Source organism: Prunus persica, chromosome G3 (assembly GCF_000346465.2).
Source record: "Prunus persica cultivar Lovell chromosome G3, Prunus_persica_NCBIv2, whole genome shotgun sequence".
Lineage (NCBI taxonomy): Eukaryota > Viridiplantae > Streptophyta > Magnoliopsida > Rosales > Rosaceae > Prunus > Prunus persica.
The window spans coordinates 22,225,248-22,250,233 of NC_034011.1; the positions used below are offsets into that span (position 1 = coordinate 22,225,248).

Here is a 24,986-nt window from a genome sequence, read left to right on the forward strand (position 1 = left end):
AAAGAAGGGCCTGGGCTTCATAAAATACAACATTAAATGGATTTTGCATTATGAAATCACTAAAGTAACCATTAATAAGTAACAAATAGCAAATAAATATTTTAATATTTTAAATCCAAAAAATATTATACTATTTGTTTAATATATAATTTTTATATCCTTTCATTTTTCATGACTTTGGTATAAATTTATAATTTATAATACTAAATAATATTTAAGTAAATTTAGGTTTTACCCATAAAAAAACTTTCACTTTTGGAAAAAGCCAAAGCTTTTTGAAAAAAGACAGAATAACCTCTCAACTTTCAAACCAAAGACATGTAAATGTAAAGGATTTCTTAGGAAATCAAAAAATAAATAAGGGTAATTTTGTCCATTTTTGCTTCTTTTAAAAATTTTCTCTCTCCTTTGGGCTTTTCCAAAGTCTCCCAATAATTTATTTAAAAAAGCATAGGCACTTGCATAGGCCCCGATTACTCCTCTAGGCGCTAGGCCCTTGCCTGCAGCCCCCTTACTGCATAGTGATTTTTCGAATATTGGGATAACATGTTGGTCAATCGAGGTGTACCAGCACTTCAATTTACAACCCTGCGATTTTAACTGACTCCAATTCCCTTATGTTTGTGTTCATAATTAACTAAAAATTAGTTGCATTGCATGGCGTTTAGATTTTCTTTTATGGCATAATTTTTCTCAAGACTATAAACAAAAAAACAATTTCGTCAGTTCTCAATTGATTGTACAGTGACTATATGTCTCCGGAGTATGCCATAGACAGGATGTTTTCTGAAAAATCTAATGGCTACAGCTTCGGAGTCTTGCAATTGGAGATTATTAGTGGCAAAAAGAATACCAGCTTCTATTCCAGTGACCAACATATAGGCTTCCTAGCTTTTGTAAGCTCACACTCTAAATCTTAATGCAAAATCGTATCTTTCATACAGCTTAAGCAAACTATATGAAGCTAAATGCAACAAATAGTTTAACAATTCTGGCCAACATACATGAAATTTTGTCTGGTACATGGCACTCATGGAATGAAGGCAGGGGTTTGGAGTTGGTTGATGAAGTATTGGCATATTCATATCACCTTCAGAATCTCATGGATTTTTATTTTTGAAATATGGGTCAAGTTTCAGATTGGCAAGCACATGGAATTGCATACAATTATATTGGATTTTTGCCTCAGTTTAGGTGCACATTGATGTGCCCATTTTTTTCACAAACATGATCCAATTGGTATTTGGTATAACAAACACAAGCAACATATACAAGTTTTGGCATGCAGCTAGCATACCAAATTCAGAAAACGTAAGTGGGGATAAAGGGAACCAAGGTCCAAAGAAGGAGTTGTCCAAAAGATGCAACTTCCCACACAAAACTCTCTCGTCTGGGGACTTGGGGGATTTCTATTTGTGAGGTAAAATACGTCTTGGTCGAGCTAGGCTAAAGTACAAATGACCGAGCTGAGCTCGGGTCCAAGTGGTCAGGTTGAGCTCAATATCAATGAACAAGCTGGACTTGAGCCTTGGGCGGGATGTCTCCGGAGTATGAGCGCATGATAACTTTTTTAGAGTTTCAATTGTTCACATTTTTTTTTAATAAAAAATTTCAGAGAAATATTTATCATAATGAGTCTAGCATAAGGAACAGGCCATGAGATTGTATAAGTTTCAGTTTGTGTTTAGGTTTAAAGTATTAATAGAACAACATGTTGAGGCAATATGGAGAATTGGAGAAAATTTCAAACCACACCATTTATAATATGATTCATATTCCTCCTCAAATAAAGTTACTTTTTTCTTTTATTAAAAAAAACATGAACTACATCGATCTGACTGTATATATATAGCCAGTCAATGAATTGGTAATTGCGTAGACAAGAACCTAAGGTATATAAATATCCCCTCAACAAGATCCTTGATTAACTGACCTAGGAGAAAGTATCCTAAACATGAAGGGAATGGTAAAAGTGAAAGTTTATCGCTTTCATTCGACTCGTTGTTTACAGTTGCCTCATAAATGTCTTCCTGTTTTTTAGAATGAAGGGCATAATGAGAATTGTTGATGATCCTGCAAAAACAAAAGTCATGTGTAAAGTGCTATGTAAATTGATCAATTATAATTAAATATCTTATGTGTTTTGAAAAAAATCAAATATTTTGTGCCTTAAGAATAAAGAAATAGAAACTTTAATCTTAAATTTTTTCTAGGGCTATAATGAAAGGGCAAACTCTAGCTATTGATGCCAATCAATTTGCTTATTATACGGTTTAAAAAAACTCGATCTCCTTTCATATTTTTTTCCTTTCTTTTCTTCTATTATTTTTTATTTTGTCAAACAGTAAAAAAAAATTGTTGACCATCAATTATTTAGGCAGGTATAGTGAGCAAATTTATGGGTACCAACATCGTTTTCTCTATGAAAATAGATATGATCTTCGGCATGTATGGATTTTGTTTATAAAGTATGATTTTGGCACTGTAGTTTGGATGAAGTTCCAATTTGGTAAAAGTTTCCGTTCTTGCCATATAACTGTAGTTTATTACAGTCTACGTACAAACAAAGACATCTTTACCTGCCATGGCGCTTTTCAAGAAAACACTGCAAGGAATATCTTCTTGCCATTGGAAGTCCTGAAATAGGTAAAGGAAAAAAACTAGTTAGGGAAGATCTGTTAAAGAAAAACTAGAGCAAATGTGATTAACATTATTCCTTTTGTGAAGACTAAAGATCAACTAGCAGTCGTTTCAAAAAAAAAAAAAAAATCAACTAGTAGACACAAGGATGATTTTGCAGGGGGAGGGTGAAGTTAGGAAACTGGGGTATTCATGTAAATTGTTCTCCTTTAACCTTTTTTTTATGGCAGACCAAAAATCACCTGATATATGAGCAATGCTGAGTATTCAATACACAAAACTTCGGGTATATGGTGAATGCTCTTAACTAATTGAGGTACATGTCGAAATGAACTACTCATATCTGCTCTTATTTTGGAAACTGATAGTGATTTGGGTTTGAGAGGTGGTTTTTGCCTGTCTGTTTTTAACCTTTCTGCAACAAGAGGTTTGACCAATGAGTTTTCACTGGCAAGACGCATAATCACTTGAGCCTACAATGACAATATCTATGGGAATCAATATAGCGGATAATTTTATATAATTATTCACAATTTGGTAAGATATAACATTATAATAAATTGTTTGAGAAAATTATTTTCAGGAAAAAGAAGTTGAACAGTCAAATATGGCAGTCACAACATAGACATCATGGATTTCAAGCTTTGGGCACATTATTATTTCCTGAAAATTAAACACTTGTGTGCATTTCATTAAACTATTCACCTTATCAGCAGGAATATTGTCATAGACATTGATAATCCCATCATAAAATATTGTAAGTTCTGAAGTCCTGTTGGATTGATCATCACATCTGTGTATGTACACACACAACAAAAATTGAAGAGGACTAACTTCAAAAGGGAAACTAATGTTATAACACAAGAAATAATTAGGGTAACGATTTTGGCACTCTTAGCTTATAGAAATTCAATTTAATTCCTTTTAAATACTCTCAGTGGATGTTCCAGAAGCATAAACGGAGAGTGCCAACATCGCTACCCAAGTATAATAAGCATATATAACGACGAATATAAGGAAAACATACCGCAATCCAGGAAGCAACTGTTGCTCTAGCAAAGATAGCCGGTGTCCTGGAAAATTATTTCTACCAAGAAATTTAGGTGGTAATAAAGGGCGGGGTGATGAATGCCTTTTGATAATTTATTATTCAAATTCAGCTTCAATGCTGGTTTTAGCCACGTTATTTTGGCTTCTTGTAAGAAGATACTTTCTGAAGAACCAAACACTTTGAGACATATTATTCTCTTCATCCATTGATCTTAAGCTGATGTCTCTTTGCTGGTCATCTGGGGTCCTTGTAACTTTTTCAAAACCAGAACCATTTTTATTTTCGTCTTCTCCATACAGTTCTTGGTCTGTTTTCATGAAGAAGTCCTTTGTTATAATTGGAGTGCTACAAGCCATGATATATATATATATATATATGTTGCTCTCTCCCAACTTATTCCCAAGAAGTGAAGAGAAGTCTTCAAACCTATGTGTATATATATATATACACACACACACACATGAGAAAGAAAAACAAAATTGCTGAACATCGAACCCATATAAAGGAAATGAAAATTTTATATATATAGCCAAATTCCCATCATCCCATGACTAGCACGAAACTGAAATGGTATATCAAACGGCACTAAGATATGAAGAAAACAGTTCAAAAATGCATACCAAGTTATATAGAATATGCATATCTGTCTTCTTTTCTTTTTTTTTCTGAGGGTCTTTCCTATTGAGAGAGGCGATAGCATACTAAAACTCACACACACTACACGGATGCTAAGACTCAAACCCATGACCTTACCTGAGGGAGTAAATACTACCACTACACTAGGGCTGGTTAAAAGAGAGCAGATGTGTACCTGAAGAGGTTAGGGCTGGTTTATGAGTATGTGCACATAAAGAAAGCTCATATATATATATATATATATATATATATATATATACATATATATAGGGTAAATTACCGAAATGCCCCTGAACTTGTATCTAATTATCAATTTACCCTCTGACCTCTTTTTTTAGATAATTAAAGACTCGAACTAAATTTTATTCTCAACTCCCCTCTACCGTCTAAATCTCAACATTTCATCCAATTTGCCTTTAAATATGAAGGCAAATTGTTCATTTTAAAATTTAAAATAATATATATATAATTATTTTAATAAACAGAGGGGCACACTCACTTCATGTTTTTTCCTTTTGTTGTAATTAAAGATACAAATTACAAAGGGGAGGAAGAGAGGGGGGAGAGAGAGAGAGAGAGAGGAAGAGATGGACCCACAGGGTTTCCTCTTGGTTCAAAGGGTCAGGATCTAGACAGAATCCATGGGCGTACACTGCAAGCATCAGCCGAAGATTGTGCCACGTGTATTTCTGATGCAAGGAACTACATGATCCAAAACTGCACATATAGTAAAGTTGCGGTTTTGTGGTTTTGTGGTTGGCAATTGCACGTATTCAGACGAGCATTTCTGTGGTTTGACAATTGCATGTATAATGTGTTGAATTAATTGTGGTCAAAGAAACATATAGTGAATTTGAATTCACCATCTTATTTCGAAGTCCCTTGAATATGACATCAATTAAAAAAAGGAATTTCCCATACAAGTGAAGAGGCGCCGTTTGGTAAATAATTTTTGTGATCACAAAGAATAAAATAACTTTGAACCAACATAATGATAAAACTTGTCTAAAAACACTATAATTAAACACACTTGTCACCATTACCTTCACTCTCTCTCTCTCTCTCTCTCTCTCTCTCTCTCTCTCTCTCTATATATATATATATATATATATATATATTCTAACCTATATATCTTTCCCATAAAACCTTCGCAAAATTCTTTCTACTCAACTGCAACATGTTCATCTGAATGAGTGGTTCAGAAACAAATTTATATTGAATCTTCATGCTAAAGATTACGTAGTTTAGACTTTAAGATTCCGTAAAGACTATATAATAAATGCCACACATGAGTCACAAATCAATCAGAAATATGTCTTTCTTTAGATTCACCATCTCTATTTTTTGCAACCAATGGGGTGTTGGATTGGCCTAGTCTAGGTCTTTGGTGTGCTCCCAAGTGGTTCTAAGTTCAAAATCCCATATACCCGTGTGTATGAGTTTTTCCCACTCCCTTTTCCTAACTCTGGCCCCCAAAAAAAAAAAAAAATCTCTATTTTTTGCCTAATTAACTTTCTTTCTCATTCTTCCAGGGATCTACCGATTTTGTTCAACCCCGAGAATTTCACTGCCAATGGCATTTACGACACAAACCTGAAGGAGCTCATAAGTTATTTTAGCTATGAAGCCCTTTACCCCACAGGGTTTGCTCTTGGTTCAAAAGGCACTCATGATACAGAAAGAGCATATGGGCCGACCCTTTGTAGCGTTGGAGTCTCAGCCCTAGTCTGCGCAGCTTGTATTTCTGATGCCACTAACTATATCCTCCAACATTGTTCATATAGTAAAGTTGCAATTATGTTGTACGAAAATTGTCTATATAAGTATTCGGACAAACAAGCATTTCTTTGGTCCAGTAGTTGAGAACCAAACGAAGGTGTGCGTTATGAATCAGCAAAACACAAGCAATCCAACGTCATTTATTCGGATGAAAGTAGGTTTGTTTAGCAATCTAGTCACCGAAGCTGCGAATACAATGAAATTGGATGCAACTGGGTAGGGCTCGTCAATGGGCCGGGCTAGGCTTTAAAGAGGAGAGAGAAAATACTGGGCCGGGCCGGGTCGAGTTTTTTTAGAAAATTCAAAGCCCAAGCCCGACCCATGAGCCGGGCTTGAGAAAGCCCATCGGGCCGGGCCGGGTTTGAGAAAGCCCATCGGACCAGGCCGGGTTTGAGAAAGCCCATCGGACTGGGCCGGGCTAAGCCCAATGGGCCAGGCCTGAACGGGCCTACTTCATTAAAAAAAAAATCATAAACTTAATCATAAAGGCATTTTAGTCTAAATTTGATATTAAACTCACTTAATTCCAATATTTTCACATTAAACCAATTTCATAAAACACCCAATAAAGTCACACAACTTAATAAGATTTTCCACAAAAATAATAAATCAAGTATTATTCTTGAGGTTATTACATAATTAGACCGTAAGACGTTTTAAAAAATAATAAGTATCAAAAAAATATATTTTTTAAAGGATAGTATGAATAAATTTGCGAATATTTGGTGATGTGTTCAAGAAAAGTATGATTATATTTAGTGGTACGATTATGTTTCGTGATAGGATTATATTTGGTGATGTGATATGTTGTTCATCTTATTTTTATATATATATAATTGTTGAATTAATAATTGACACAAATTAATGTGTTAATCATCCAATTATAAACTAGAAATGAGTAAAAAAAAGTAAATGAAATGAAACAAATTATGTATGTGTGATTTAAGTGAAATAATCCTAAACCTAAACTCTTATTTATACATAATTATATATGTATGCGAGCCTAACGGGTCGGGCTTTTGTGGGCGGGCCGGGCCGGGCTTTCTTGGGCTTAATCGGGCTGGGCCTATGAGCCGGACTGGGCTTCAGACACCCAAGTCTAAGCCTAGCCCAGTCCAAAGCAGACCGGGCCATCTCAAAGCCCATAACATATCCGGCCGGGCCGGACCCCGTAGGCCCATGGACCCGCAGGCCAAATGATGAGGCCTACAACTGGGTGTTGGAGCCGGTGGAAGTATATGAAAAGATTCATACTTCGGTTCAATGCCCTAGTGACCTTTCTAGTTGTGATTGTAAAACATGTTTTCACAATGCGATTTCACGGCCAATTGAGATTGGAAGGGTTTATAGTGAGCGTTTTAACGTTCGACAAAAGACTTGGAATCAATTAATAACTCTGGGTTTACTCAACCCAGAGTGGTGGAAGTAAACCCTTGTTGATTAATGACACAATATAATTAGTAAGATTAATTATCATTAGATTAATAGTATTAATTATACTGTGTTGTATTGTAGAAACATCTCCTGACAATTGTCTTTTCCCTGTAGGCCGACCGGGCCTGATTCTACTTTAAAAGAAGAACACAACGACCGAGTTTTCCAAGTCGTTGCTTCAAACCTCTGACTATAATAAGAAATGAATACTTTTTTCACACCAGAATAATAATGTTGCTGGTGAAGTTTTTTTAACTTGGTTTTCAATTGAACATGGAGAATGGTCGTGTAGGGTGTTACCTTTTACTCTTTCATAGTCGAGACATTTGGATTTAGTTAGATGTTGAAAAGCTTAATGATATTAAAATCATGCGAACGTAGCTGTTTGATGAAGGCCTCTAAGAAAACACCACATAAGCAGACTTGCATCCATCATTCTAAGTCCAACTTGCTCAAATTCTAACCATGTTTTTTATGGAAAGAATAAAAGAACAAGTCAACGCACTTGTTTGCTTAACTATTGATTAGCATTCATCACTGAAAATCCAGCTTTTCCCTTTGCCGCCTTTCTCTGCTTTCAATCCTTCATCATCTTGTAAAATGCAATTTCTTGCATTATATGCTCCTTATTTTCTCTTTGTTTTATGCCTTCTTCAAGTTTCCCATCCCACTATAGCCCAAAAGATCAACCAGTTTTCGAACTGTAACACTACTTTGAATTACACTTCTGGGAGTCTTTATGAGCAAAACCTAAACCTTACCCTCAGTTATCTTGTTGCTAATGCTTCTCTAACAGGATTCTACACCACAAGTATTGGTGAGAACAGTGATGTGGTTTATGGCCTTGTTCAGTGCAGGGGAGACCTCTCTAAAGTTGATTGCCATGCTTGTGCAAATACAGCTGCAACTGAGATAAGGCAACTCTGTTTTAGCCAGAAGGAGGCTTCGGTTGGTTATATAAATTGCTCGTTACAGTATTCGGCTCAGCGTTTCTTCTCTACTTTCGACAGTTTTCCAGGAGTACAGTTACATAACACCAAGACAGCAACTGATCCTGCTCTTTTTAAAAGCCAGTCAGGCAACTTGGTTAAGAACCTTTCATCAAAAGCTGCTTCTAATCCTTCCAGATTTGATCTTGGGTTCACCAGTTACACAGATTTTAATGATATATATGGCATGGCCCAGTGCACCCAAGACTTAGCAGAAAACACCTGCTTAACTTGCCTGCAAGAGATTGCCAGCCATGTTCCTGAGTGCTGTGATGGATATGTTGGGGCTACACTAATTTCCAAAAGTTGTTATCTTCGGTACGAGATATATTCATTTTTTCTGTCACCAATAGCGCATCAGCCACCTCCAGTGGCATCTCCTCCATCTCCTTCCTTGCTTGAGCCTAAGGCTAGTCATGCTGGTAAATTCTTAGGTTCTTTTGACACATCCCTGAAATTAGTATGTTTTTCTTGCGATGAATCAATTGCATCAATTATCAGATTCATTTAATTAGCATATAATAAAGTTTTAATATTATGAATTGAGTGCTTTTCCCGCAAACAATCAAATATGAATAAGAGATGCAATCATTTCATGTTTTTGCAGGAAAGAAGAGCAATTCAAAAATCATCCTTATCATAGTAATCCCACTAGCTTTAGCATTGACTGTGTTAGCCACAGGCTGTGCTGGTTACTTATTCTGGAAAAAGGCTAAGAGAAATGGGGTTGGTAAGTAGCTCATAGCTCTTATCAATTACAGAATTTAATCACGTTTCTAGCTGTAAGATCTGAGCTTTCTTCTAACATCTTGACCAATTAGTGGAGATTTATATGCTGAAAGTTCTCTGTTTAGGCCAGTGCTTGTTGCATTTTATATGTCCCAAGACATTAACTGAGCATATTATCATGTAGATGATGTTCCTGATTTACTTGAAGATGGTAATAATAGCATGGATGCACTTTTGATTGGACTAAGATCACTTAAAGTCGCAACCAACAATTTCTCAGAAGCATATAAACTTGGAGAAGGTGGATTCGGTCCAGTTTACAAGGTACTTACAATTCATTCGTAATCAGGGCATTCTCTATTTGACATTAGTGTAAATGATACTGTCCATATGCACCTCTAGGGAACACTGCCCGATGAACAAGAAATAGCTGTCAAGAGGCTGTCACGTAGTTCAGAGCAAGGTCTAGCAGAACTAAAAACGGAAGTGATGCTGGTTGCTAAGTTACTGCACCGGAATCTGGTAAGACTGTTAGGCTTCTGCTTAGAAGATGAAGAGAAGCTACTCGTCTATGAATACCTACCCAATGGGAGCTTGGACAAGATCTTGTTTGGTATGAACTATAAGGTCCCTGAGTTGTTCACTTTAGTGTAGATTTGGTATTCATTCTTGTTCACAATTAAATTCTGTTTGTCCGAAACTTAAACTTTGTATCTAGATCAGAGGAGACCATTTGGCTTAGAATGGGAAAGAAGGTTCAAAATTATTGTTGGAATTGCTAGAGGGCTACTTTATCTGCATGAAGATTCTCAGCTTAGGATTGTTCATCGAGATTTGAAAGCCAGCAACATCCTGCTAGACGAAGAGATGAATCCCAAAATATCTGATTTTGGTTTAGCCAAACTGTTTTGTGGTAGCCAAACTCATGGCAATACAAATCGGATTTCTGGTACTTTGTATGTCACAAACTTAATTCCTAGTTAGAAATACAATGTTTATTGCCTGACATACACTTCTCTAACTCATTTATTCATGACTTGCAGTGGATACATGGCACCGGAATATGCTAAAAATGGGAAATTTTCGACTAAATCTGATGCCTTTAGTTTTGGGGTTTTGGTTATGGAAATTATTACAGGTCGAAAGAATTCCAGCTTCCGCAATTTCTCAAATCTTCAAAGTTATGTAAGTATGCAAAATAATAAATGGGAGCAATATGTTAAATTGACGGAGCACATGTTTCTTAAAGTTAGATTGACTTGAATTGAATACTTGGAAATTGTCATATAGGCGTGGCAGCATTGGGCCAATGGAACAGCTTTGGAGTTATTGGATCCAAGATTGGGTGACCAGTGGCCTAGATATGAAGTTCTGAAGTGCTTCCACATTGGGTTATTATGCGTGCAAGAAGCTCCTGCTGAAAGACCTACCATGTCTGAGGTTGTTATGATGCTCAATAGTTACACCATAAACTCCACCGTCCCGTCACAGCCAGCATTTTATGTCCGGCAAGAGAGCTCTGCAGACTCACAGCAGTCGGTGGCTCGCCTCGAAAGTTATGGTGCATTAGAACTTGATCAGTTAGCAGAAGCAACTCAATCAGTAAATGACATAACAGTCACTGAACTCTGTCCTCGCTAGCTAGCAATTGCAAATTGCAATGTCATAATAATTAGAAATGTATTTTTCAGCCAGAAAGTAGATTCTGCTACTGTTTCTTATTTTGGTTGTACAAATTTTTTGTTCGTGCACATATTGTCAATTAAAGAAGGACAACTAAAACCCGTTAAGTTTGGACAAATTTTTTGTCTTTTCTTGTGGTGATTAGGTTGACGAGCAAAAGATTGTGCATATTATCATAAGCAATCCAAATTAATTACAACAACTTGTTTCGCAGCAACAATACAGTCAATTTATTTTCTTGTTCTGTAGGCCGGCCACTAGCCACTAGCCACTAGCCTGTTTTGTAACCTTTGACTGCTTCTTTCACCAGAATAGTATTTGCTCCAGAAAAATTAGTTTTTGAATGAGTACCGTGAACTTGCTCAATCAAACTGTCAAAACAGTAATCTAAAAATATTTTTGAACGACAAAACAAACAACTAATTGTCGGGGATGGTTTGTTTTTGTTTTTGTTTTTTTTTTTGGTGTGTGATCATTTTGAAAAAAATAGCTTCATTTAATTCTTTGGTGGTATCAACTATCAAGCAAAACTCCCTTTGTTTTAGCGTAATTTTCACTTCAAGCACTTTTATCAAAACTTATTAAAGCTTCTATGAGTCGAATATTGTATTCGCATGTCAAGATATCGCTTAAACTGGCTTTATGGTGAGGCTCAATGTACTAGGGACCTTGTCGAGATTTCTTGTAAGAAATATCTTGATAAAGTAACATGTGATCTTCAAAAATTTGGTTATGGAAAGAGTGGTGGACGTGTTTATTATGGAAATTGTTTTGTCATATTTCAACTTTACACATTTGTCGATGATTAGTTTTTTTTTTTTCTTGCGATTTTGGGTTTCTTTTTGTTTGCTTCTAATTTTTGTATTTTTGGAGAGCTAGTGTCTTGTTTCCCAAAATGTCCATGTAGTTCGGGTGTGTGCGGAGAGTTCGTGACAAAGGCAAATCAACTGCACCGATTTAATTGCGCAGTCTAGAAGTTGGATCCTGATCAGTTGTGGCTTATCAAATGAATAACAAATTAATCATAATCTTCTGTATGTATTTGGATCCTGATCAGTTGGGACTCTCTTCTTCTTACTCCTTTGCCTATTCCCTTTGGAGGAGGAAAAGGTTTATGTGGTAGTGGCACATCAAACATGATTTGCCTATTCATCATCATTTGCCCCCCGGAATTCTTTTTCGTTCCAAAAGCACCCAACTTCTCCTTTTCAACCAAACCCCACTTGCCTTAATCATATTCTTATGAAGCTATGTGTCTTTCTTGTGAAAGAGAAGATGGGGTCTTTGGTTTGGTTAATTGTTCAAAGATTTGAGAACGACATGTGTCTATATTTTTCTAAGTTCTTAAAGAAAAACAGAAAGGTAAAAAAAAAACTGCTGTATATATGTACAAATTCCTTGAGATTCTGGGTTGGATTATTAGATTAGGTGTATCGATATATACCTACTAAACGTTGGCCAAAAAAGATACACCTACTAAACGTTGGCCAGAAAGGATACACCTACTGAACATTAAGATGAAGTCACCCACCCTGTCCTTTAACGTGGATGCCATAAACCACTCCACTGTATACTTTTGGTCCTTTTTTTTTCTTTGAATTCACAGAATTTAATTACAAAGATAATTTCAATCATGTCAAGAACCTGAATATATGAACCCACATTCATTGCTCGGATAGTTCACATTAAACTATATCACGATTAAAATGCCTCCAAAAGTTTAACTGTTACTTCAATTTCAATATGTAGGTCTTTTTTTAGTGAAGATTTACTTGGAGTCTGTAGGGCTTGAGTCATTGTTTAGTTTCTTTGTCAGGCTTTAGTCCCGTTTCTTCACAAAAATATATATATATATATATGTAGTCTACAACAAGAAAAAAAATATGATAGTTGTAGCAGAAAAAAAGAAGGAAGAATAATATTGGTATCCAAGAGCGAACAACCTGTCACTGCCTTATATCATGATACTTGACCAACTCAAACAACTAAACCACAAACCAATATTATCTTCGCTCTTACGTGTCTTCTCCCTTCTCCTTGAACGTCTATAAAAATGAAGTTCCTAAGTGGAGATCTATGTGGTTGACTCTCTGCCCTCTCATTCTACCCTTCAACTTCTTTTCCCTTTCTACCACTAAGCAAAAATATGGCAGCTTCAAGAACAACATTAGTGAGCTTGGTTGTTGTGACCATGCTCATAGAATTGGCCATGGCAGCCAGTTACAATGTAGGAGGTCCGAATGGCGGGTGGGATTCGACTACCGACCTTCAAACTTGGGCATCATCCCAGACATTCTTAGTAGGAGATAATCTCAGTAAGTTATTTACACACCGAAAGATATTGACAAGGAACATCTTATATAATATGGGACAATTTTTACGCTGATTTTACTTATTTTCCTATACTTGAATTAAGAAATTGGTATCTTTATTATGTGCGCAGATTTTCAGTACGCACCAAGCCATGATGTGGTTGAAGTTCCAAAGGCAGACTATGATTCTTGCCAAGCAAGTAACTCAATTCAGTCTTACAGTGGTGGCAGCACTACCATTCCTCTGTCTTCTCCAGGCAAGAGGTACTTCATCTGTGGAACAACTGGACATTGTAGCCAAGGAATGAAGCTAGAAGTGGACACTCTTGCACCTTCTACTGCACCAACTGCTTCTCCTCTGAGCCCTGCTCCACAAGAATCTCCTTCAATCCCAGCCCCTTCTTCCGTGGACACTCCATTGGCTCCAGAAGCTTCGAGTGCCTCACCGGTACAATCACCAGAATCTGCTCCCACTTTGTCCCCTGCTTTGCCATCTGAGTTGCCCATCAGTCCTGCATCAAACCCAACCGACATTCCTTCAACTGAAGCTCCTACTTCCATCTCTCGAACCGGATCTTCAGCACAACCATCTTCCTCATCACTTAACTGCAAATTAGGCAGCCTCCAGGCAAGTCTCACTGTGGGGTTCAGTGCTGTTGTGATCATGTTGTTTCTATCCCCCTAGGCTTTTAAACAAAGGAAGATTTAGATTGTTTGTGAAGAAGTTTATGTTCATTGGGTTTTCTGTGTGACAAAATTTCTTGTGCATTTTATTCCAATTTTATGATTGCTTCCTTTTGCATTTGGAAAAGAAGTGTTTTACTATTTAGAAGAAATGAATGTTAGGGCTTGAACCAGCATGCTCAGCCGTTTTGGATCAGACTGCTATAATACTACAGAAACTATAACTAAGAAACCATTTTAAGGTCTGATAAACTGTTTGATTCAAGAGATCATCAACATACATGAAGAGTGCTAAATAACATTTGTCATGGACCGACTATCGATTAATTGAAACATTCGAGATTGCTGGAAAATAGAAATACCCCATTAACTGTATGAACTTCACTGCAACGCCACAAAGTGACAACAAACATCATAGTATGCTAGTAGCCAACTGCAACACCATTGTTTAACTTGTAGCAGACCCAACGGCAGCACTGGTCAATACACCCTGTTTTGTTCTGTTTTCAAAATCTTTTAAGAAGCAAATATATAACAAACCCTCTGCCAACTGCCACCCCACCATTTCCTCACATGCTCTTTTTCCAAACCTGTTGAAGCCTTGATGGCACAAACCCATTCAAATACAAGCAGTCCTCTGAGAAAGCGCCAAAAATATTACGTTGCAATCATAGGCATTGTAAGATCAAATGCAGGAAAAACCAATTGAATTCAATCAATGCAGAATCCTTCTGTATGGTGGCGTCCACAAAACCCCTAGGTTGTATTTCCCTGCTAATCATTACTTGATCAATTTGCTGATGATGGAGATTTGGGCAAGTGCACTCTAACATGATTCTTGATCCATTTGCAGCACATGCTATAATTGAGATCCATGCCGTTATTTGAAAAAGTAAATTGCTTAAAGATGATGAACAAAACATCTGTTACAGATTTGTACATGCCTTTGTTGAACTACTGTAGTTGAAAACAACGATAGATATTTAGGACAAATGAACATTTTTGTTCGAGATGTGACAGTGAACAAATTATGGATGCCCTGCACTCTACGCTTACGCCGTAGGAGGGCGAATGATATGATCCTGTGATATGTCAACTACATATCAGGGGACATGAATTGCCGCATGGGAACACCAGGGTAACTTATGAAAGGCATCAGCTTGTTTCCAGAAGCTTGCGCTCAAACTGCGAATGCAGTAGAGAGAGCAGGACAATGAGGTAGAATGCCATTTTGTGTACTCATGGCTATGACTTGCTGCTCCGACTTCTCTTTTTCTACCCTTAGCCTCTGCTTCTCATCTTGAAGTTCACTCTTCTCAGCCTGTGTAGAGACACAGAAACTAAAAACCGTTATGCATACTCACCTGGTTCTAGTATTCAGGACATGGTGAAAAAGATGAGATGCATACAAACAAAGCATTCAAGTAGTTCAGTTTCTGAAAACTAAGTAGGCATGAGGAAGTAAAGCTCGCCTTCAATTCTTTAATATTTGCTTGCAAAGACTCAATGGTCTCTTTCAGCTTCTTGGATTCACTTTGTAACTGATGATCTGTTCCATGGAGTTGAATCAATTGATGATCTGTTCAGAGCAGAGGAACCCACCTGCTTCATTGGGATGAGTTTGGGGCTGATGAAGCTGAGGGAGATGCGATAAATGATAACGATCGTTCATCTGTTTGACTCTCGTATCTTTCTCCCTTTTTCTACATGCGACCCTCGAAACTCCTCATGTGGGACATAACTGTTTTAGTGAGGAAAAGTTTCCACCTTTGGGACGATATATGATAAGAACTTGAATTTGTTACTAACGGAAAGATTAACCAACCAACAGTATTTCATCTTTAGGATTTCGAGGGGACAGAACTTCTAAAGATGGACTGAATCATACATTTGGGCTAGCCCAATGCTCACTCGTTGCAAAACATGCATACGTGAAGCATCTTCTCAAACGTTGTCCTTCTAGTCGAGGTGCTATAATTTGGTATGAAAGTTGCCTCATAAAATACTCCAATGCACAATTCATTAGTAGAAGTGACACAAGTAATGGAATCTATGTGATAAATACCAAATTCGTTGTTCCTCCCTCATTATTTGATAAATACCAAATTCCTTGATCCTCCCAAATTCGCTGTAAATTTTAACTTTTTGGTTTGTGTATGCACTAGAAAGGTCAAAACTAATGATATACTACACAAAAATCAAAATACAAATATGAATGAGGACAACATTTCTAAGTTGAGAAGAGTGTCAAATGACTCTTTTTTCTCAAGATTGTTAGTTTATTTTGTGATGTGGAAACAGTCGTTGTGAAACGATGTCGTCGCCACAATATAGTCACTATATTTTGACCCACGTGCAGAAGAAGTTGGCTCCTTTCAATATAATTTGGAACTCTCTACATCCTTTATTGTGAATGAGAATGAGTAATTCTTGTTAACGTACTTGAAAATGATGGTTATGCTAATTAGAAAAATAATTTTTATTCTCATTCCAATGTTTAGTTTGTATAATAACAGTGATTATTTTTATGAAATAACTTCATAATTTTTCATTTTATTTGCATATTAGTTAGTATAAATATTGCAACAACATTGTGGTTTTTAGAACGAATTTGGTGGTACTCTATTATCCAGAACATATGATTGTATGATACCACAATGTACACAACGTAGTCAACCTGATTGACAGGCGGCAAATAGACGGACATCGAAATCCACCAAAAGATGAAAAGAAAAAGAAAAAGTCGTCATTGTAAGAAAAGAAGAACACACAGACTGACTGCTGTTGACAAAGATGCTCTCTTTCCTCTCCAAATCAAATCCACCGTTACAAAATCAACAAACACATTATGTACAATCTGAACCCAACCCACCCATCCAATAATAAGAATCAAAGAGATGAAAAAGAGAAAAAATTGTGGGGAAATGAATTTGCAGACGAAATTGGAGCTAAGCATGGAACAGGGCCTGCGTCACCTGAGCTGCCTTGGTGGATTGAACGGCGGCTGCGCCGTTGAAGCCGGCGGAGGCGAGAAGATGGCGGATTGAGAGTTGGGTCTGGCGGAGGTGGAGTTTGAATTGGGGTCGCCGGAGGAGGTGGAGTTTGAATTGGGGTCGCCGGAGGAGGTGGAGTTTGAATTGGGGTCGCCGGAGGAGGTGGGGTTTGAATTGAGGTCGGTGGAGGAGGTGGGCTTGAAATTGAGGTCGGCGGAGGCTGGTTTGAATCTGGGTTAGGTGGAGGTGGGTTAAAATTGGGGGTAGGTGGGCTGGGCTGTGTCAAGGTGGGATCTGTGGATGGTGGGTTGGGCTGGTTCGAACTGGAATTGGGGTTGGGGAAGATGAGAGGAGGAGAAGAGAGAGAGTGGCAAGAGTCTGAATCGGCGGAGCATTTGTGGGTTTTCTGGAGGCCATGCCGCAAAACCCCAAATCCCAAAACGAGCCCAAGAACCACAAGCACTGTGACTACGAAAATGAAGATCTTTGTTGCTTTTCCCACATAGCACATTTTCGTATTTCCTTTTTCTGGGTTTTCTGGTTCAGAGTCTGAGAGATTGACAGATAGAATGGGGGTGGTGGGGTTTGTTGGGTCCTTTTCGTCTTCTTCTCATGGTGAAGAAGACGAGAGAAGAGAGTGAGGGTGAGTGTGAGTGTGAGTGTGCATTTTGGTTTTGGTCTTTTTTTTTTGGCTTTTGTGGATTTTAGGATTTGGGAGAGAATTAAGTGTGGCACGTGAAGCCCAACTTCAATTCAGATCAAAAGAAAAGGTAGCATGGCTTTGTTCTTGCCATTTGCCGACGCCAAGTACCATTAGCTTAGCTGCATTGTTGCAGAGAGTGACTTTCCCAAAATACCCTTAGTCTTGTCAATTATTTTTTAATATGAACGTCATTGAGGAAGGAGGTTCAAATACAAGATCATGGATAATTGCTATTAATCACTTAAGTTATAGACCTCGCTCTCGTTCTTGCAATTGATCACCCATGGTGTTAATTCAGAAGAGAGGCGCATTTTTGGTATATCAATGGAAACTTGCTTTTGGTCTTGCAATTAATCACTCACATGGTGTTCATTCAGAGGAGAGAGGCTCTTTTGGGTATGTGGATGAAAAGGTGAGGAGTATTTAATCAGTACTAAACGAGTCTGGTTAGTACATAAGGGGACATTAAAGTAAAGCCGTTGAAGAGGATATGTTGGGAGGCGAGCCGCCAACTATGTTTGACAGAGTGCCATGTCATTTCTCTTGGGATTGAGCTGGAAGACTTGCTTATAATCAAAATCACCCTTGGTTTGCTCTTATTTACAATCTTGTCTGACGGGCTTCCAATGTTTTCAAAAGCACTTTTACTTTGTGGGTTGCTTTTGGACTAAATTCATAGTCTTGTATATCATGGGCTTTCTGTCATGCAACCAAACCCAAGCAAAAACAAAATTCTTTTTAATTCTCTTTATAATTATAATATATATAAAATAAAATAAAAGAATTACCTGTTTTCTTTCATGAGCATATTGGAAATCAGTTTTTCCCCAAAATTAGTTATATACAAATGACCCCAAAAAAAAAAAAAAAAAAATTGGACGATACACCAACCACGTGATTTACCCGGAACACATAAAAATTTCTTGATCAAAAGAGTTTCCTAGTTTGAGTTTAGCTAACATAAGATAAAAAGAAAACTTTGATTATTCATCAGGGTCTAGCCCAATTTCCAAAATTATTAGCTTCTGCAATATCTAATTATTTTGAAGGGGTAATCTTCGTATCACAATTAACAAATCCCTATTTTTATAAGGAATACAAATCGGGAAATTCATTTTTAGTTTGTTTTTTTCATTTACAGTTTTCATTTTTGTTCCTATCCTACAGCAGATGCTCTCAATTCCACAAAAAATCGAGAAGACAATGACCTGAAAGAAGACAATAATCAAAATAAGCATGGCCAGAAAAGAATGTAGGATGGTACGTGTTTGTCTACTCACTTTGCATCCACCGTCTCTTCTCTTTGCGTTTTGGAACCAGAAGTCTCCAGAAATATTCCATAAGCATAACCTATATAATCTATCAATGTAAGAAACAAGAAAGCAGAGTTTTCATGCAAGAAAATAGGATTAGGAATTAGACACAAAACCCCTATGCTACACGTAAAAATAAGCCATATATATAATCGGCGCCATGACAAGCGTAACTCTAGGTAGTTTGGGAGAGAAAATAAGGCTTCACAGCAGGTGCTTCTGCCCAAATGTTCTTTTCATAAATGTACCTGAGAATGCAGAAGGAGCAAGTAAAGTATGGAGGCAAGGAACGAAGAATGCTCCTACATTCAGCTCCCGCAGTATAATCAGCAGAAGCCCTCCGCAAGCTGTGGCATTCGAAATTTCCACCACAGAACCAAAGGTAAGTAACTGCCTCACAATTTTCTCATGTACAAATTCTGCCATAAATATCTTATGAGTTTGAGATATTGACAAAAACAAAATAATGGGTTTGAAATAACTTTATTTGCCTTGAACATGTGTTGAAGGAAGTGAGCCACTTCCAAGTTTATTTTTTTACTTTAGGATTAATTTATGGTAGGTATGGTCCTATAGCCCATGAGGGCTGAAATGACCTTAATACCCATTGTATCATGCATCTATGACCTACTTTTGTAAAGATGTTTGAGGGCATGTATGGATCAGACTCTTAGAAGTGGCCCAAATGGCAGATACAGAATGCAAACAAAGTAACCATGTGGATTTTAGCTGATATGGCCCCCATTAGGGGCCAGCAATAATTTATGCACCCATTTTCATGCAAAGATAAGGTCAAGTGCTTTATTTTTTTTCTTTTTTCTTTTTTGCTTTTTTGGTCATCAAGATAGCAATCTATTTTCTATAAAAGGCAACATGCTGGAGTAGTATTTTGCACCAGTCTCATCCTGTCAGAGAAATTACGCCTAAAACTTCTTCTCTTACTCAACAATGCAGGCTACAACTACTCTCACTTATGAAGTAAAGATGCTCAGAAATTATGTGCCAATCTTTGTGATGCTCCCTGTAAGTCATAAACAATTCTTCTTCTATTCACTGACATGTTATGCATGCACTCTACTATAAAATATAATAATCATCGCTGAGCAAAAGCGCTAATTTTTCTTTCAATTTTTCTTCATACCAGTTGGGAGTTATTACGGTTGATAACGTTTTAGAAGACAAAGACAAACTCGTGAAAGAGCTGAAGGAGCTACGAGCAGCAGGTATTGATGGGGTCATGATAGATGTGTGGTGGGGGATCATAGAATCCAAAGGACCTAAGCAGTATGATTGGACTGCTTACAGGAGCTTGTTTCAAGCAGTTCAGGAATGCGAGTTGAAATTACAAGCTATAATGTCATTCCACCAATGTGGTGGGAATGTAGGAGATGTTGTAACCATCCCACTCCCCCAGTGGGTACTTGATATCGGAGAATCGGACCCTGATATCTTTTATACCAATCTCAAAGGTAACAGGAACCCAGAATACCTCACTCTAGGTGTGGATAACCGGCGTCTCTTTAGTGGACGAACTGCTGTGGAGGTAAGCTTCACAAGATTTCAAAGTGTTATCTTCACGTAGTCAGCTAGTATTCATTCTTTTATGGTGACGTATATGTTAATCGTTATATTACAGATATATAGTGATTATATGAAGAGCTTCAGAGAGAACATTGCAGATTTTCTAGAAACTGGACTTATTATAGACATTGAAGTGGGGCTTGGCCCTGCAGGAGAGCTCAGGTATCCCTCTTATCCAGAAAGTCAAGGATGGGTTTTCCCAGGCATTGGAGAATTTCAGGTGGGACTGATTTACTAATTTGACAATCCTATTGCTTATTGGCCCTATTCAAGCAAAATTAAGTTCAAAACACATTACCTATTTCATATTGCAGTGCTATGACAAGTATCTCCAAGCAGACTTCAAAGAGGCTGCAACAGCTGCAGGTCATCCTGAATGGGAGTTGCCAGATAATGCAGGAGAATACAATGACGCTCCTGAATCTACAGAGTTCTTCAAATCAAACGGGACATACCTTACTGAGAAAGGGAAGTTCTTCTTGACTTGGTACTCTAACAAATTACTGAGCCATGGTGATCAGATCCTGGATGAAGCCAACAAAGCTTTTGTGGGGTGTAAATTAAAGCTAGCAGCCAAAGTAAATATTCTAATATCATAACTAACTCATATTTAGCAGTACAAACCATCTTCCACCTGATGTTAATCCAAGAGTTCATGATTGATTATCAAAACAGGTATCTGGAATCCACTGGTGGTATAAAGCTGATAATCATGCCGCGGAGCTTACTGCAGGATACTACAACTTGAAAGATAGAGATGGGTACCGACCTATAGCAAGGATGCTGTCAAGGCACCGTGCTATTTTGAATTTCACATGTTTAGAGATGAGGGACTCTGAACAAAGTGCTGATGCCAAAAGTGCGCCTCAGGAACTTGTTCAGCAGGTAAAAAGTGAAAATTTTGTTAAGACCAGCTTTCCTTGTTCAGTTTCATTTCTCATTGAGAAAATGCTGATGTAGTGTTATCTGCTTGTACAATCCCCTCAAAACATGCCAAAAATGATTTTTCTGGAAAACCTACAAAAATACATCTTTCTTTGTGTTGACAATTAGTATCAGAAACATGAAATTCAATTCCCCAATTCCAGTAAAACCCCTGGTTCTAGCTAGAACATATCAAATATGCTTCTTACCGAATTTATACCCTTCAATTGAAGAACATATGGAGAGTAAAAAGCACTTTAATAGCAAATAAAAAAATTTATTCTAATGATGCTTTCAAAAAGTACAACTGCATACGATGAAAATTATAGTTTGCAACATGCATGTGCAGGTTTTGAGTGGAGGTTGGAGAGAAAACATAGAAGTTGCAGGGGAAAACGCACTTTCAAGGTACGACAGTACAGCTTATAATCAAATCCTGTTAAATGCTAGACCAAATGGCATCAATAGAGACGGCCAACCAAAATTGAGGATGTATGGAGTGACATACCTTCGTTTGTCTGATGAACTACTACAAAAGCCGAATCTCAACTTATTCAAGACATTTGTAAAGAAGATGCATGCTGATCAGGTAAGCAATCTTCATGTATGTGCCTTAAGCATGTGCTCTTTCATGGTGAAAAATGTCATTCCGTCCCTCTTTTCTACAGGATTACTGTCCAGACCCAAAGAAGTACAACCACCACCTAGGTCCTTTGGAGCGGTCAAAACCAGAGATTTCAATCGAACAACTTATGGAAGCAACCAAAGCAGAGGATGCATTCCCATGGGATAAGGAAACAGATATGAGTGTCAGTGGTGGTCTACTTTCTAATTTGATAGGGAAATTATTTTCTCTATTTAAGTGATACAACAGCCAAGTGGGAAGAGAAGTAGCTGGTAATGAATTAAATAAAGTGGTGGTTCGATCTGGATAACCAATAAATTGGCATAATGTGGCAATGTCAAAACAATTTGAGATGTTTGTTGTGTGAATAAAAGAATCTGTATTTCCCATGGAATGAATGTAGAGATGTCTTATAACAAAAGACTGTTCACCAATAATCCCCACAAGAGCAAAATCCATGTCTAAAGTGGTGGAACCTATGGATATCTCGCATTACAATCTCTCGATTCATAAGCTCAGAAATCATTTTCGTTACTGTGTGGCAATCATTACATACACGAAGATTCTTGGTAATCCTGATTGTGGTCCCTGGTCCTGTGTTAATAAGGGCAAAAGCAATTGCCAATCTCTCACTATGATCCCAAAGCATCTTCTCCTTTACTTCTGCTTCAACATCATAGAACACTGAAGTGGTGTCAGGCTTGTATCCAGCCTCCGTGAGCCGCAGATTCAACTCTTTTAACTTGGCATAAACATCATGTGTCTGTGGGTGTGACTTATCTCCAACTAAGAACCTATGAACCATCTTATCTACCTCCACAAAGCTGCAGCCAGGTGGTTTTTTCAGTCCCTTACTTCTCACCATGGCTCTCACTCTTTCCACATCATCCCACCGCTTCTCAGAAGCATAAATATTGGAAAGGCAAATGTAGCTCCCCACTCCTTTTGGATGCATTTCAAAAACCTTTTGCGCTGAAACCTCCGCCAGCTTGACATTTTTGTGTAGCCTGCAAGCAGAAAGAAATGCAGCCCATATATCACTGCTAGGTTTTACTTCCATGGTCTTAATGAGCTCATATGCTTCATCCACATGCCCTGCTCTTCCCAGAAGATCCACCAGACATGAATAGTGAGCAAGCCCAGGCTTCACATTGTATTCTATGGTCATTCTGTTGAAAATATGTTTCCCCTCGTTGACTAGGCCTGCATGGCTACATGCTGACAAAACCGAAGTAAGAACCCCCTCATCTGGAGTAAAATTGTTTGCTACCAGTTCATGATAGCAGGAGATAGCCTCTTCTCCCCTCCCATGAGCCCCATATCCTGAAATCATAGCACTCCAAGCAACCAAGTTTTTTCTGGGAATTTCATCAAAAACACGACGTGAACAAGACAAACTTCCACATTTAGAATACATGTCTATAAGGGCAGTTCCCACAATGATATTTGCACCAAAGCCTTTCTTGACGAGGCATGAATGAACAGACATGCCAAATTGCAAGGCATTGATCTGGTCACAAGCTCCCAGTATAGTTATAATAGTTACCTCATCAACCTCTGCACCTTCCATAACCATTCGACAGAAAAGTCTTAAGCTTTCAAAAGCATCTCCATTCTGCTCATAGCCTCTAATCATACAGTTCCATGACACGGTATCTTTCCATTTCACCCCATCAAATAATCGCCTTGAATAAGCCAGAGACTTGCAATTACAATACATCTCAATAAGAGAATTTGTCAAAAACTCATTATGTATTTCAACACTCTTTCGAACCACATATGCATGAATTTCTTTCCCCAGCTTCAAGGCCAACAACTCAGCACAAGCAGAGAGGATTCCAAGCAATGTTGTGCCATCTGCTTTTAATCCAGCCTTTCCCATTTCCTCAAAAACTTCTAAAGCCTTTCTCGGATTATTATTCTTCACATAACCCGAAATCATTGTGTTCCAAGAAATTAAATCTCTCTCAAGCATTCTATCAAACAGCATCCTCGCCAATCCCATATGCCCAAATTTCGAGTACATTGCAAGAAGAGCATTAGCCACATAAATATCTGACTCCAACCCGCTAACCACAACCTCACTATGAACTCTCCTCCCAGTTTCCACAAGCAACAGATCACCGCACGCCTTAAGAACAAAAGGGTACGTAAAATTGTCCGCCTTTTGTCCAAAACTAAGCATTTCACGGTACAAAACAAGAGCCTTTAATGAGCATTCATTACAAGCATATCCCCTAATCATGAAATTCCACAAGAACGAATTTTTCAACAGAATACCATCAAAAATCACCTGGGCTTGGGCCATCCTGCCGCAGTTTGCGTAAAAAGCAGCGAGTTTCGTACTTAGATATGTATTGTTTAGGAGATTGCCAGAAGTGACCATGAGGGCATGGAGTTTCTGGCCTTTTGGGAAAGATTTGGTGTTGGTGAGCGATTGCAAGATCTTCCCACATTGTAGGGAAGTGAGTGGCGGGCTGAGAGGTTGTTCCTTGAAATGGACAGTGGTGGTGCAGAGAGATTTCTTGAGGAGTTTGAGATTGCTATTGCCGCCATTCATGACAAATGAATTTGGAAAACGTAAAATAAAGAATTAAAAAAAACCTTCAGAAGCAATCGAATACTACGGCAGTGTGGGTGTAGTAGAAGTAGAAGAGTAGAAGGTGGCGGGCATTTTAGTTTTGTTAAAAACAAGTTTTGAGGTTTTTGAGCTTCTATCTCTTGAATTGAATCTGCAGTAACAAAATTTGTGAAAAAAAAAAAGGAAATAATCTGGAGATGCGGGGTATCGATCCCCGTACCTCTCGCATGCTAAGCGAGCGCTCTACCATCTGAGCTACATCCCCATTTGATTTTTTAATGCACCTATTTCTTATATAAATAAATAAACCACTTGTTAGCAATTGTAAG

The 24,986-nt window shown here is 37.8% G+C and overlaps 5 protein-coding genes and 1 non-coding gene across 6 annotated transcripts; 3 read left to right on the forward strand and 3 right to left on the reverse strand.

Moving 5' to 3' along the window:
• On the forward strand, positions 8,141 to 10,899 carry LOC18783917 (cysteine-rich receptor-like protein kinase 10). Its single transcript, XM_020559083.1, has 7 exons — positions 8,141 to 8,963; positions 9,137 to 9,259; positions 9,443 to 9,582; positions 9,661 to 9,871; positions 9,977 to 10,214; positions 10,302 to 10,443; positions 10,549 to 10,899. Exons 1-7 carry the CDS (start codon positions 8,141 to 8,143, stop codon positions 10,897 to 10,899), a joined length of 2,028 nt encoding a protein of 675 aa, XP_020414672.1.
• LOC18783154 (uclacyanin 1) lies at positions 12,900 to 14,133 on the forward strand. Its single transcript, XM_007216187.2, has 2 exons — positions 12,900 to 13,256; positions 13,385 to 14,133. Exons 1-2 carry the CDS (start codon positions 13,088 to 13,090, stop codon positions 13,936 to 13,938), a joined length of 723 nt encoding a protein of 240 aa, XP_007216249.1. The 5' UTR covers positions 12,900 to 13,087; the 3' UTR covers positions 13,939 to 14,133.
• LOC109947844 (leucine-rich repeat extensin-like protein 3) lies at positions 16,716 to 17,788 on the reverse strand. The gene has a single exon (XM_020559058.1). The coding sequence runs from the start codon at positions 17,439 to 17,441 to the stop codon at positions 16,827 to 16,829; it is 615 nt and encodes a 204-aa protein (XP_020414647.1). The 5' UTR covers positions 17,442 to 17,788; the 3' UTR covers positions 16,716 to 16,826.
• Positions 19,013 to 22,513, forward strand: LOC18782689 (beta-amylase). Its single transcript, XM_007215060.2, has 8 exons — positions 19,013 to 19,328; positions 19,901 to 19,969; positions 20,091 to 20,489; positions 20,583 to 20,747; positions 20,842 to 21,105; positions 21,203 to 21,412; positions 21,801 to 22,040; positions 22,120 to 22,513. The coding sequence occupies exons 1-8, from the start codon at positions 19,107 to 19,109 to the stop codon at positions 22,315 to 22,317; spliced, it is 1,767 nt and encodes a 588-aa protein (XP_007215122.2). The 5' UTR covers positions 19,013 to 19,106; the 3' UTR covers positions 22,318 to 22,513.
• LOC18781837 (pentatricopeptide repeat-containing protein At3g26782, mitochondrial) lies at positions 22,482 to 24,894 on the reverse strand. Its single transcript, XM_007216316.2, has one exon. The coding sequence runs from the start codon at positions 24,634 to 24,636 to the stop codon at positions 22,504 to 22,506; it is 2,133 nt and encodes a 710-aa protein (XP_007216378.1). The 5' UTR covers positions 24,637 to 24,894; the 3' UTR covers positions 22,482 to 22,503.
• On the reverse strand, positions 24,850 to 24,922 carry TRNAA-AGC. Its single transcript has one exon. It is a non-coding gene; the product is annotated as a tRNA-Ala (tRNA).